Raw genomic sequence first — 14,585 nt, 5'->3', positions numbered from 1 at the left:
CTCAGCATTTAAGTCTAGGCTGAAAACATATCTGTTCAGTCAAGCCTTTTGTTAATGGTGTTTATGAGGTAAAGGTGTAGATCTGGAGGGTCCTCAGACATTGAGTGTTTTGGTAAACTGGGATGTATGGATGCTGTCAGTCCCCCACTCGCTTGCTCACTCGAGTTTGTTGACGGTGTAGTGGCTGGCTGCTTTATGTCCCGGGGCTCCCTCATGCCTGTGTTACCTTCTGGCTCTTCCCTTTTAGTTATGCTGTCATAGTTAGTTTTGCCGGAGTCCCTGCTTGTACTCAGCACAAAATGTATACTGTTCCTACTTATTCAGGTGACATTGGGCATACCTGACAACCTGTGTCCCCCCCCCCCAAAAAAAAGTGTGTCCCTCTGAGTTACATGTCAATCCTGAGATCGAGATGCTGACCTCTTCTGCTCCTCAGACCTGCCTGATCCATCCTGATGCCCTATGTCTGGTTGGAGTCTCATCACATCGCTCCTGTGGAGGATGGCCCCATATGGACAGTTGAAAGTCACACTTGGAAGACGCTCTGGACACTTACAGTAATGCTTTTATGGCTGAGGATTACAGTTGACTTGCTAACTTTAGGACTGCAGTTGTCATGAACAGTTTTGCACTCAAGTTTCCATTAATGAGTTATAACATCAACGAAACTGACTTCATGTTAAAACTGTTAATACTATAGTCATGTTGTCTGTTGTTGCCCAAATGAGGATGGGTTCCCTTTTGAGTCTGGTTCCTCTTGAGGTTTCTTCCTCATGTCGTCTGAGGGAGTTTTTTCTTGCCACCATCACCACAGGCTTGCTCATTGGGGATAGATTCGGGATAAAATTGGCTCATGTCTTGGGTCATTCAGATTCTGTAAAGCTGCTTTGGGACAATGTCTATTGTTAAAAGCGCTGTACAAACAAACTTGACTTGACTTGAAACTTGACTTTGGTTAGGCCACTCAAGGACATTCAGAGATTTGTCCCGAAGCCAGTCCAGCACTGTCTTGACTGTATGCTTCAGGTCATTGTTATGCTGAAAGGTGAACCTTTACACCAATCTGAGGCCATGTGAGCTGTGGACCATGCTTTTCTTTAAGTCTCCCTGTCTCTGTCACTGAGAAGCAACACCATAGCATGATGTTGCCATCACCATGCTTCACCACAGGGATGGTATTAGCCAGTTGATAAGCAGCACCTGCTTTTGCCAGATTTAACATTTGGGGTTTAGCCCAAATGGTTCAATTTTTGTTTCATAAACCCAGAGAATCTTTTTCCTCATGCTCCAAGTCCTTTACGTGCCTTTTACCCAGGAGTAGCTCCCATCTATGCACTCTAACATAAAGGTCTCAATGAATATTGCAGAGATGGTTGTCCTTCTAGCAGGTTCTCACATCTCTGCGGAGAACTTCTGAATCTCTGTTAAAGTGATGACTGGGTTCTTGCGCACCTCCCACACCAAGGCCCTTCTAGTGGCGGCATGGTGGTGTAGTGGTTAGCACTGTCACCTCACTGCAAGAAGGTTCTGGGTTTGAGTCCAGCGGCCAACAGGGGCCTTTCTGTGTGGAGTTTGTATGTTCTCCCTGTGTCTGCGTGGGTTTCCTCCGGGAGCTCTGGTTTCCCCCACAGTTCAAAGACATGTGGTAAGGTTAACATGGGGTGGCCTTGGCCTGAAGTGCCCTTGAGCAAGGCGCCTAACTCCCAGCTGCTCCCTGGGTGCTGGAGCATAGCTGCCCACTGCTCTGGGTATATGTGTCTGCTCATTGCTCACTTGTGTGTGCATGCGTGTGTTCTCCGCTTCAGATGGGTTAAATGCAGAGGATGAATTTCACTGTGCTTGAGTGTGCATGTGACAAATAAAGGCTTCTTCTTAGTGGGTACTCCTCTAGCAGTTACTCCATTTGGCCAGATGTCTGGCTGTAGGAAGAATCCTGGTGGTTCCATACTTCTGTTTCACAATGACAAAGCCCACTGTACTCCTAAGAACAGTCGAAGCTTTAGAAATTGTTTTGGACCCTTGCCCAAATCAATGTCTTGACATAATCTGATTGCAAAGGTCTGCAGAAAATTCCTTTGTGGAACCATATACACACAGATGTGTGCCTTTCTAAATCATCCATCCAATTAGTTGAATTTCCTATATGTGGACTACAGTCAAGTTCTAAAAACATAAGACAATCAGAGTAAAACACCTGCACCTGGACTGCTCTTAACCTATCTGAATACATATCTAAATCAGAGATTTTAGTTATTGATTTTTAATAAATATGAAAAACAATCTTAGAGTAATCTTAGTTGCATCTTAGTTAATCTTACGTTAATGGCCAAAAAAGTGATTTAATCCATTTTAAAATTACTGTACATCTTTAATACAATAAAATGCTGAAAAGAGGAAGGGGGTCTGAAAACCTTCCAAAGTAATTTTGTCTCCCCTCAATTAAAATGGATTTCTATGCATTTTCAAAACTAAAAAAACATAACAGATTTTGGTAGTGCCCTGTGATGGACTGATGTTTTATCCAGGGTGTATTCCTGCCTTGCACCCACTGTTCTCAGGATTGGCTCTGGATCCACCACAATACTGACCAGGATATAGTAGTCCGGGAGCCAAAGGCCCAAATTTGGCTGAACCTGGCTTCGTCGGTTAAAGTTTTTTTTTTTGCTGTTTGTTGTTGTCCAAGGTCTACTCATTAAGATAAGAGAGGGTGCCCGGTGATATCCCTTGGGCAATTCCGGATATTGGCCCTTTATTGTTGGATGTGCTGCAGTCATAGCCTAAATTCTGACATTTTGACATTCTTCACTTTATGTTCACCAAAGTCTATATATCATACTTATTTTTGTGTTTGTTAACATAATAGGATGAGTTTAAGGCCTGGGGGTGGGGTTCCAGCCATGGTTGGGGGTGTGGGCCATGCAATTGGGGGCGGGGCTTATACCAAAAAGCCCTTTATTACTCTATTACTTTGGTTGTTAATGCGAGCCTTAAATTATTAGGCATACACTCCATTGTCATCCTTGTGTTTACTTCTGCAGGGGCATATGAGGGACACAATTAGCTAATTCAAGCCAACTTGTGTAGCTATCTTGCTAACTCTGTCAATCACACTGCCCCCAAAAGATCACAGCACGCATAAGCTAAGCAGAGAAACTATTTGACTGTAATCATGAAAGAGCAGTGACATGTACTCACTGCTCACCAGTGAACTAGACCCATAGTTTCACAACACTGGCTAGCACACCCAACTCTCACCTAGTAAATGCTAGTCACTGATTTTTTTAAGCTAATACATTAAGCTAATAGATTGCTTATTTTAACGATATTGACTGTTGAAATAGTAATGTCCCTGGTTCCCTAGTAAAATTCAGGGCATTGTCCCCGATTATCATCTCAAAAGTCTGTTAACCTTACCCTCACCCCCACTCCAAACCACACTGCTTGTGGACTGAGAGTCATGTGCACTAGCCAGTCCACTGACTAGCACGACTTTTAAAACGTTGGGCAGTAAGGTTTCCTTAAGCTAATACATTAAGCTAATAGATTGCTTATTTTTACGATATTGACTGTTGAAATAGTAATGTTCCTGGTTCCCTAGTAAAATTCAGGGCATTGTCCCCGATTCACCCCCACTCCAAACCACACTGCTCTTCCACTGACTAGCACGACTTTTAAAACTTTGGGGAGTAAGGTTTACTTAACATTCTCCTCTGTACTAGCTGGCATCCAGTACATAAGCATATTTTTACAGACACTAAGCAATGGCAAAGGGTTTAGAGGTTTTTTTTTTTCATCTGAACTCTTAGTTCTTTCCTTAAATAGTTTTTGTGTTTTGTGTGTGTGTTTGCATACTGTATGTAATTATTTTACATAATTATTGCTCATTAGTGTGTGTGCATGTGTATGTGTGCGTGTGCATGCATGCATGCACGTACATGCTTTATGTACTGTAGTTCTTGTATCAAAATTGTTAATTTTGCAAATTTATGAAAGGGTCAATTACATGTTTGACTAATTTGAATGACAGTAAAGCGTGAATACTGTACAGCCAATTTGGTTAATTGAAAATCAGTATCTTTTGCTATTCTTGTGTGTGTGTGCGCATGCTGTATATGCCATTTTGCATGCTTGATATATTGCATACTGTAGTTTTACATAGTGGATCACTGGTGTGAGTGTATATGCATGCTGTATATAGTTCTATTGCATGCTGTATATAGTTCTTTTACATAGTGGATCACTGGTGTGAATGTATATGCATGCTTTATATATTTCTATTTCATGCTGTATATACAGTAGTTCTTTTACATAGTGGATCACTGGTGTGAGTGTATGCATGCTGTATATAGTTCTATTGCATGCTGTAGTTCTTTTACATAGTGGATCACTGGTGTGAGTGTATGCATGCTGTATATAGTTCTATTGCATGCTGTAGTTCTTTTACATAGTGGATCACTGGTGTGAGTGTATGCATGCTGTATATAGTTCTATTGCATGCTGTAGTTCTTTTACATAGTGGATCACTGGTGTGAGTGTATACATGCTGTAGATAGTTCGTTTACATAGTGGATCATTGGTGTGAGTGTATGCATGCTGTATATAGTTCTTTTACATAGTTATTGGTCATTAGTGTGTGTGTGTGTGTGTGTGTGTGTGTGTGTGTGTGTGTGTGTGTGCTGTATATAGTTCTTTTGCATGCTGTATAGTTCTTACATAGATATTGATCATTATTTTGTATTAACTGTAGAGTTTATGTAATACTTGTATAAAAATCGCTAATTTGGAAAAGTTATGAAAGGGTTAATTAATCCACATTTGATGTATTTGAATGACAAATATAGAGAAAAATGTGAATACCTATCAGATACAGCCAACTTGGTGCATTTAATATCAGTATTTACACTGATATTATTTTTTTGTATTTTCTTCCATTATTTGGGCATATAGTGCATTAAAGGGTTAATATATTAAATTGCCCAAGGGATATCACCGGGCACTCTCTTAAATCTTGAAGAGCTACCTCAAATCTATAAGATAAAGCAAAAAAAAAAACTTTAACCAAAAATTCCGGGTCCGACCCCATGGCTCCCGGACTATAGCGGTTCATGAAGAGAAATGAACGTATAAATGAATTATTCCCTAGTAGTGGAACCCTATGTTTGAACCCTTTCACAAGTTTACATATTCAAAGCATATTTGATACAGTTACATAAAGTAGATGCAATATTCAAATTCTACCATGTCTTTGAATGTTCCGAGCACTGCTGCTGTGATGATACCCAGGAAGAAGGCAATGACATTGAGAATGGTGGCAGACCACAACAGGTGGTAAAGGTACACAACGTCTTGGCAACTCTGCACTTCTGTGTACTCGTGGTAACCTCCTCTGGGGTCAACATGGCTGTCCAAAAGTGCAGAAAAAAGCATTTTAGCAAAAGACTCATGAGTTTGTATCAACAAGAAATCCAGTAACAGAAATAAGACCTTCATGCAAGAACAACAATGAAATAAAAAGTCTGCCAAGTGTACGTCACTTTTAAGAAGAGCATGACATAAATAATATATACAACCCCCAAATTTGGCCTGCAAGGTTTTTAAGATTTTATTAAGACCACAAATAAGTTGCACTCCATTAGGATACTGTGCAGCTGCTTGCGGAATTGAGAGATGAGGCCTGGTTTTCACTTCAAGAAGAAGCACCAGAAAACAATTTTCTCATTTCAAAAATACCATGTTTCTAATTGCGCAACCTGTACACAGCCACACTGAGTACTTCAACCACAACAAATCAGGTCTTGTCAATATTGTTGAAGGGGCTAAAAAAAAAATCAACCTACTTTGAAATCATGGATGATTTCCTAAATTTTTTCAAAACATCTTTATTCTGAAGTCCCAAAAGAGGATGTTCTCTGAAACATAAGTAAACACAGGCGGTCTTTTCCAACAGAGTTTGAGGCAAAATAAAGCACCCTTAGTGAGAGAAAATACAAACTGTAACATGAGCAAGATAAAGGAAAGATAAAGCAAAGATAGCTGTGTTTCACTTAAGAGCTGCCTTGAGAAACAGGGATACGCTGAGAGACCAAGGGTCTATACATACTTTCCACAGTTGTAGAGGTCACAGCAGTAGCATGTCTTACTCTTCACACGCAAATTACATGACACACGTGACGCTGTCTGGCAGTGAACCTAAAAACAGAAGAAAAAAAATCTGAATATGTGAATACTGCATCTCTATCTACAAACCCCATTTCCAGAAAAGGTTGGGAAATTTTCCAAAATGCAATAAAAACAAAAATGTGCGAGTTGTTAATTCATGTGAACCTTTATTTAACTGAGAAAAGTACAAAGAAAATCTTTTCAATAGTTTTACTGACCAAATTAATTATATTTTATAAATAAACATAGAATGGGATTAGAATTAGAATTTGGGACAGAGGGATTATTACCATTGTGTGAAAAATGGTAATTATTATCATTACCATTTTTTCAAGGGTAATGAAACAATAACACTTTTTAACCCTTGGGATGTGAGGATACTAATTGTTGCAGTTTTGCAACTGGAATTTTTGTCCATTCTTGCTTGATACAAGACTTCAACTGCTCAACAGTCCGTGGTCGCCGTTGTCTGATTCTCCTCTTCACGATGTGCCATAATTCTCATTAAGAGACAGATCTAGACTGGCAGCAGGCCAGTCAAGCACATGCACTCTGTGTCTACGAAGCTATGCTGTTGTAGCCTTACAGAATGAAGCCTGGCATTGTCCTGCTGAAATAAACATGGACTTCCTGGGAAGACATGTCGCTTTGATGGCAACATACAGTGGGGCAAAAAAGTATTTATTCAGTCACCAATTGTGCAAGTTCTCCCACTTAAAAAGATGAGAGAGGCCTGTAATTTTCATCATAGGTATATCTCAACTATGAGAGACAAAATGAGAAAAAAAAATCCAGAAAATCACATTGTCTGATTTTTAAAGAATTTATTTGCAAATTATGGTGGAAATTAAGTATTTGGTCAATAACAAAAGTTCATCTCAGTACTTTGTTATATACCCTTTGTTGGCAATGACAGAGGTCAAACGTTTTCTGTAAGTCTTCACAAGGTTTTCACACACTGTTGCTGGTATTTTGGCCCATTCCTCCATGCAGATCTCCTCTAGAGCAGTGATGTTTTGGGGCTGTCGCTGGGCAACATGGACTTTCAACTCCCTCCAAAGATTTTCTATGGGGTTGAGATCTGGAGACTGGCTAGGCCACTCCAGGACCTTGAAATGCTTCTTACGAAGCCATTCCTTCATTGCCCGGGTGGTGTGTTTGGGATCATTGTCATGCTGAAAGACCCAGCCATGTTTCATCTTCAATGCCCTTGCTGATGGAAGGAGGTTTTCACTCAAAATCTCACGATACATGGCCCCATTCATTCTTTCCTTTACACGGATCAGTCGTCCTGGTCCCTTTGCAGAAAAACAGCCCCAAAGCACGATGTTTCCACCCCCATGCTTCACAGTAGGTATGGTGTTCTTTGGATGCAACTCAGCATTCTTTCTCCTCCAAACACGACAAGTTGAGTTTTTACCAAAAGTTCTATTTTGGTTTCATCTGACCATATGACATTCTCCCAATCCTCTTCTGGATCATCCAAATGCTCTCTAGCAAACTTCAGATGGGCCTGGACATGTACTGGCTTAAGCAGGGGGACACGTCTGGCACTGCAGGATTTGAGTCCCTGGCGGCATAGTGTGTTACTGATGGTAGCCTTTGTTACTTTGGTCCCAGCTCTCTGCAGGTCATTCACTAGGTCCCCCCGTGTGGTTCTGGGATTTTTGCTCACTGTTCTTGTGATCATTTTGACCCCACGGGGTGAGATCTTGCGTGGAGCCCCAGATCAAGGGAGATTATCAGTGGTCTTGTATGTCTTCCGTTTTCTAATAATTGCTCCCACAGTTAATTTCTTCACACCAAGCTGCTTACCTATTGCAGATTCAGTCTTCCCAGCCTGGTGCAGGTCTACAATTTTGTTTCTGGTGTCCTTTGACAGCTCTTTGGTCTTGGCCATAGTGGAGTTTGGAGTGTGACTGTTTGAGGTTGTGGACAGGTGTCTTTTATACTGATAACGAGTTCAAACAGGTGCCATTAATACAGGTAACGAGTGGAGGACAGAGGAGCCTCTTACAGAAGTTGTTACAGGTCTGTGAGAGCCAGAAATCTTGCTTGTTTGTAGGTGACCAAATACTTATTTTACCGAGGAATTTACCAATTAATTCATTAAAAATCCTACAATGTGATTTCCTGCATCCTTTCCCCCCATTTTGTCTCTCATAGTTGAAGGGTACCTATGATGAAAATTACAGGCCTCGCTCATCTTTTTAAGGCAAGGCAAGGCAAGTTTATTTATATAGCACATTTCATACACAATGGCAGTTCAATGTGCTTTACAGAAACAAAAACAGTAAACAATAGAGAAATAAAATTACATAAAATAATTTTATTTTTAATCTAAAACAATTAATTAAAAGAATTAAAAGAAAATAATAAGAATTAAACAACAGTAGAACTAAAATAATAAAATGCCGAAAAGAAAAAAGGAGAAAAAGAAAAAGAAACCAGCAGAATAAAATAGAATAAAATTGAAGTAAATTTAAAACATGCAGAGAAAGTAAAGATTATAAAAAATGTAAAAATATTAATTATTTAACAGAAAGCATCTGAAAACAGCTTGGTCTTTAACCTAGATTTGAAGCTGCCAACAGCAGGAGCATTTTTAATGTCCTCTGGCAGTTGGTTCCATAGATGTACTGCATAGTAGCTAAAAGCTGCTTCACCACACTTTGTTTTAACAACTGGTTTTAATAGTAAATTTTTCTGTTGCGATCTGGTAGATCTGATTGGGTTAGGCCGCTGCAACATATCAGAGAGGTAATTGGGCCCTGTACCATTTAGAGATTTATACACCAGCAGCAATTTTAAGTGGGAGAACTTGCACAATTGGTGGCTGACTAAATACTTTTTTGCCCCACTGTATGTCTCTCTAAAATCCCAATGTACAGCTCCATTTCAATGGTACCTTCACACACACATTCAACTCGCCCATGCCGTGGGCACTGATGCGCCCCCATACCATCACAAATGCTGGCTTTTGCACCTTTCTCTGATAACAAACTGGATGGTTGTCTTCACCTTTGGCATGGAGTATTTAATGTCTGTTTTTCCCAAAAGCAAACTGAAATGTGGACTCATCTGACCACAGCACACGTTTCCACTGTCTTTCGCGTGAATTAACAAATCACAGATTTTTGTTTTTATTGCATTTTGGAATATATCCCAACTTTTCTGCAAATGGGGTTGGTTGATTGATTTTATTTATTAAAATAATGCACAAAATACATAAATATAGTGTACATTAAGATACACAGATAACACAAAGTGTATAACACTTATTTCCATTGTGGTCCGGGTTTGTAAAAGCAAGCAGTAAAAACTACACTCATATGCCATTATCTAGGTTATGAGAAATAAATTTATAAGGTTATAAAGTGAAGAATGAACTTACATCTAAATCAAAAGCTGTTACACTGGAGTAGTATTCACATCGACCAGCATAAACAGGTTGGAGGTCCTGTGGGATGACATTACACCCAAAAAGGTACATAATAATGGGAAAATATTGTATATGACCCAAAAGATCCTTTTTGCAATATCAGACATAGAAGAACTCACTATGTGTCTTGCAGCAAAGACACCATCCACTATTGCACAACAGAACGAAGCCACCACACCAAAGCTGATGAAGACAATGGAAGCTACAAGCTGCAACACAGACAGAAATTTACTGTGCAGTCTCACCACCTATTCTTACTATTTGTTTATTTTTATAGTTGCTTTGTCCAAATACTTTTGTTTTATATCCACTTATAATGCATTTCAGTGTTGTTACAGAGTAATATCATGCTATAAGTCAACATTCTCTCTGAACAGAGGATGATGATTGTTACATCAGACGATCATTTCTTTTGCACAGATGTGTTAATTACCCTGAATTCTGTGTATTTCAATACAACTAATAAAGATTGTGGCATTAGTTGTATCTTCTACCTTGCAGTCATGCGTCATAAAGTGTGAAGCCCTTTGTAGAGGATATGATTAGAGTAATTTTGTTCCTTTCTCTGGTGCCCCCTAGTTGGCTCTGTGCCCAGCTCCCACTGAATGAGTTCTCTACTTCCCCAGACTCAGAAACAGGGAGGATTCAATTTCACGTCATCCCATTCTTCCTGTAGTCCACGCAGCTCTGCTAGAGGGAGGGATCTGAACACTCCCAATGACTTACTACATTCTACAACTGACAGCCCCATGGAGCCAGACTAGGTACAAACATTGCATTGAACAAAACTGCATGACCATTAGGGTGCATCAGTTGCCCTCACTTTCATAAAATCTGATGCATTTTTGTTTGGGTGTTCCTTTTCACCAATAAAGACATCCTGTAAAATTTTTGACCATATTCAGAAGTCTAATGGTGGCACCATGAGGTTCATTTTTTGCCAAAAAACGCTTATTTTATGTTTTCGCGTAAGGTTTGAATCACAATGTTGGACTCCATTTATTGATTTCTTGTGACCCAGAGATCATGTTAAGAACCTTTGCAAGGGATTGAGAAGCATTAATGTGAGTCATAATACATTTGTATTGTTTAAAAGTAGTTGAACAATGATTCAATGAACAGCTAAAATTCAAACTGTGCTTGATAATATATTTAGAATATGTACTAAAAATGTGTATCTAAGATATTTGGGATACTCTATAAGGTGCCATAATGTTTCATGAAAAGTGATTGAAATTTTGTCATAAAAGTCATAAAATAGCAGCTTTTTCCATAACTTTGAGCTCCTGGTGCCACCATTAAACTTTTTAATTTTGTCAAAATATTTCACCCAGTGTGTTTTCTTACCAAAAGGAACATAAGAACAAAAATGCATCATGATCGGAGGAACTTTTCATTTTTAGGGGGCAACTGATGCACCCTAATGACCATTCTACAAACTACATTTTACAAAAATGTGAATGTAATGGCACTCCGTTAGCTCTTCTTTGTTTACTGTACCACTTCTACAGTCAGTCAAAAAAACCACTCTTTTTCCACGCGAGCGACGAGACACGACAACTTCCTTTGTCTTTTAAAATGTTTACTTAAAAACAACAAGGTAAATCACAAGGTCTGACACACGGTCAAAAGACTGTGTTGCTTCCGCCATGTTCTGACTCGAAATTTAAGGTACACACAGTCAGTTACCATAGTTACCACTATATAGTGAGGTCACATCATAGGATTTAGAGCATAGAAACATTTTTTTTAACCTTTTGCACGTTACTAATTGTGGATTTTAAACTAACATACTCTAAGCCTGTATGAATAAAAATGAAATTATCATCATTCATTTTTAACTGTTTTTAACTTAAATTATTATTGCTTAACTGGCCCTTACATTACCCGGCCCCTAATTGGTTAGGCAAGAAAACTAAGCAATTACAAACATTCAAATTACTTTCAATATCTCTGAACAGTCCAACTTAATCTGGTTTCTTATGATTCTTCCTTTTTTCACATCTTCTCACTCAATCGTCTCTCCTGATGCTGCTTCTTCCAACAAGCACAGTTTGTTGACAGGTCTTTCCAAGATATTGGTCTTGGTTTTTCTTCGCACCATTCCGCTGGAATCCGGTAATGTTTCAACTACTCTTCCCATGAGCCAGGAATTGCGAGGAGAAGAGCTGTCCACTAGTAACACGACATCTCCAGTAATAAAGTTTCTCCTTGGTCTTGACCATTTCTGGCGTTCTTGGAGGAGAGGAAGATACTCGCGTGTCCATCTAGTCCAGAATAAATCTGCAAGATATTGGACTTGCTTCCATCGCTTTCTTGTGTATGTGTCATCTTTGCTGAAGATGCCTGGTGGCCCGCTGGGTTGAGACTTCAGCAGCAATAAGTGATTAGGTGTTAGAGGCTCAAGGCCATTCACATCATCTGAGGTGGGGTTTACATTAGACCGTATCAGCGGATCATCAGATTAACGTTTTTAAAACGATTAGCGTGCACACAGCAACACCAATACACGATTCGCGTGCACACAGCAACACCAATACACGGATACACTCGGCTCCGCAGGCATCCTGCGCTCCAAATCACTCCGCCCTGAACAGTGAGTGCCCTCTGGAGGGTGCGCACTCCGGCCCTGCGCAGCTCACAGAGCGCGCAAGTATAGCGCACGAGCAGTGATTCGGGACTGAGCCGCTGTGTGTGTGATCCCAGTGCATATCACTTACCACTTGTAAGTGGAAGGATGGCAAGCCTAAAGACAATCATAACTACACAATGGGCAGTATTTGCATCAGTATTTGCAGTATTTTCATACTTTTATACTCTTTAATGAAAGGTGATACAAGGCGGAAGTCCGTGCTGTTTTTCAGCAGTCGCGTCACGTGACCAACGCCAGCGAATCAGGAAGGTGGATGTCACAGTGACGTTGTCCAATGACGACGCCAGCTAGAGCTCAGCACAGCGTATCCGCGTATTCTCAATGTTTACACAGCACCGGACCAGACACGATCTGGATTGAATACGTGGACCCTGGCGGATTCCCGTTTCCCAGCGTTTCCAGGCGTTTTAATGTAAACGGACAGTGCATCCGCGAAGAAAACGAGACAGATACGGTCTAATGTAAACTTGGCCAGAGATACTTGTGAACGGCCTGCCATTGATGATACTCTCGACCTCACACATTATTGTCTGAAGACAATCATCATTCACAGCTTGTTTTTTCAACAGGGAATTGAGGATTCTTCGCACTGTGCGAATCTGTTTTTCCCAGATCCCGCCCTGGTGGGAAGCTGCTGGACTGTTAAATATCCACTTTATTCCTTTTGGTTGCAAAGCTCTTTCAATCTTATCATTATCCAGGTGCTGTATGGCTTCTCTCATTTCTCTTTCAGTGCCCACAAAGTTTGTGCCGTTGTCAGAGCACATGATGGTGACTTGACCCCTTCTGCTTACAAAACGTCAAATAGCATTAATACAGGAGTCTGTATCGAGGCTGTCTGCAACTTCAATATGCACAGCTCTGAGGGTGAGGCAGGTGAACATCACGCCGTATCTCTTGACCGCAGTGTCCTGTTCTTTGGTGTATGTCTCTCAAAATCAGTGTAGCGACTCTAATGTGCTTAGAGAGTATCGCTGGATTTTTGACGTTTTCTGGCATAGCCGACTTGTTAAGTCTTCCTCCGACTCTCAAAGTGCCATCTTGAAGAATTGGATCTAGTTTGAACAGCCGACTGTTGCAACTGACTTGCTTGCCTTTTTGCAGAGCTTTGATTTCTTCTCCAAATTTCTGTCTTTGGCTGAACATAATTATCTCATTTTCTGCGGCAACCAGATCATCCAAGGTAAGTGATTTCCGTTCTGTCATTGTTTTGTATTTTTCCATATGTTGTCCTAACTTTGACCTTTGCCTTTCAGGGTCCTTTTCAGTTTGACTGATTGTTCTTATGAACTCTTTTCTTTCATCCTTCAGTTGCTGCAAAGTTTTCTTTACCTTTAAAATCCAGGCAACCGACCTTTTTAGCTTATGCCAGTCAGAGTAGTAGTAGATCAACTTGTTAATTGGTTCCATGTTATCTTTGACTTCGATTGTGTTGACTGTAACTGTGTTTTTGACTTCTGGATTGTCTTGAAGGCTTTCTTTCCTTTCTATAGGTTGTGTTGGCCAATCACATTCATTGTTCAGCAAGAAGTTCGGTCCATTAATCCATGTTCCTCCTTGCATCAAACTCTTGGCCTTCAAGCCCCTGCTAGCTTGATCTGCAGGATTTTTTGCTGTTTGAGTCGGGGGATTGTGACCTGTTTGAGTGGAGCCACTCTTGCTTTCCCCATCAGGAAAGAACAATGCTTCTTGCTTTGCTTGTTCTCTAGCAGTAGATAAGACACAGTGCCATATGCGTACTCTGAGGTATCTGAGAAATGATGCAAACGTGCTGCAGCAATGCATCCGAAGTCTGATGGTTTCAAACATCTGTTCACATAGAACTTGGAGAGGTGAGTAACATCATCTTTCCATTTTTTCCAATCCTCAGCATGTTTTTCAGCTATGTTCTCATCCCAACCACGTTGCTCTTTACAAAGCTTTTTCAGCAGGAGTTTAGCAGGCAAGACAACTGGAGCCAGGAAACTGAGGGGGTCGTAGATCGAATTGATGATGGATAAAATGCCCCTTCTTGTCATCGGTCTGTCTTGCAGCTTCATACTGTAGGTGAAAGTATCTGTTTCTGTATTCCACTGTATGCCGAGAGCCCTCTCGACTGGTAGAGCGTCATGGCTTAGATCCAGATCCTTTACTTCACTGGCTCGGTGTGCTTCTGGGATGGACATTAACACCTTTCTGCTATGGCTCATCCATTTTGTTAGAGTGAAGCCTCCACTGGCACACAAAGTGCGAAGATCATGAGCCAAGGTCACTGCATCATCTTCTGTAGCTACACTTTTCAGACAGTCATCTACGTACAAGTTATGCAGGACTTTTTGCACAGCTTCGGGG

General features: G+C 40.5%; 2 protein-coding genes across 2 annotated transcripts in view; one reads left to right on the top strand and one right to left on the bottom strand.

Annotated features, from left to right (window-relative positions):
- Nucleotides 1–14,585, top strand: part of atp1b4 (ATPase Na+/K+ transporting subunit beta 4) — a 50,996-nt gene that overhangs the window by 3,992 nt on the left and 32,419 nt on the right. The gene's annotated exons all lie outside the window — the stretch shown is intronic.
- tmem255a (transmembrane protein 255A) overlaps nucleotides 1–14,585 on the bottom strand; it is a 62,822-nt gene that overhangs the window by 39,753 nt on the left and 8,484 nt on the right. The window contains exons 4-8 of the mRNA XM_060927713.1: nucleotides 9,721–9,810; nucleotides 9,554–9,619; nucleotides 6,101–6,189; nucleotides 5,838–5,909; nucleotides 5,239–5,401 (exon numbers count right to left, since the gene is read on the bottom strand). Coding sequence (XP_060783696.1) covers nucleotides 5,239–5,401; nucleotides 5,838–5,909; nucleotides 6,101–6,189; nucleotides 9,554–9,619; nucleotides 9,721–9,810 — 480 coding nt within the window. The remainder of the gene's footprint in view (nucleotides 1–5,238; nucleotides 5,402–5,837; nucleotides 5,910–6,100; nucleotides 6,190–9,553; nucleotides 9,620–9,720; nucleotides 9,811–14,585) is intronic.

Source organism: Neoarius graeffei, chromosome 8 (assembly GCF_027579695.1).
Source record: "Neoarius graeffei isolate fNeoGra1 chromosome 8, fNeoGra1.pri, whole genome shotgun sequence".
Classification (NCBI taxonomy): domain Eukaryota; kingdom Metazoa; phylum Chordata; class Actinopteri; order Siluriformes; family Ariidae; genus Neoarius; species Neoarius graeffei.
The sequence above is the reverse complement of the archived record's forward strand: the minus strand, read 5'-3'. Positions and strand labels throughout refer to the sequence as shown.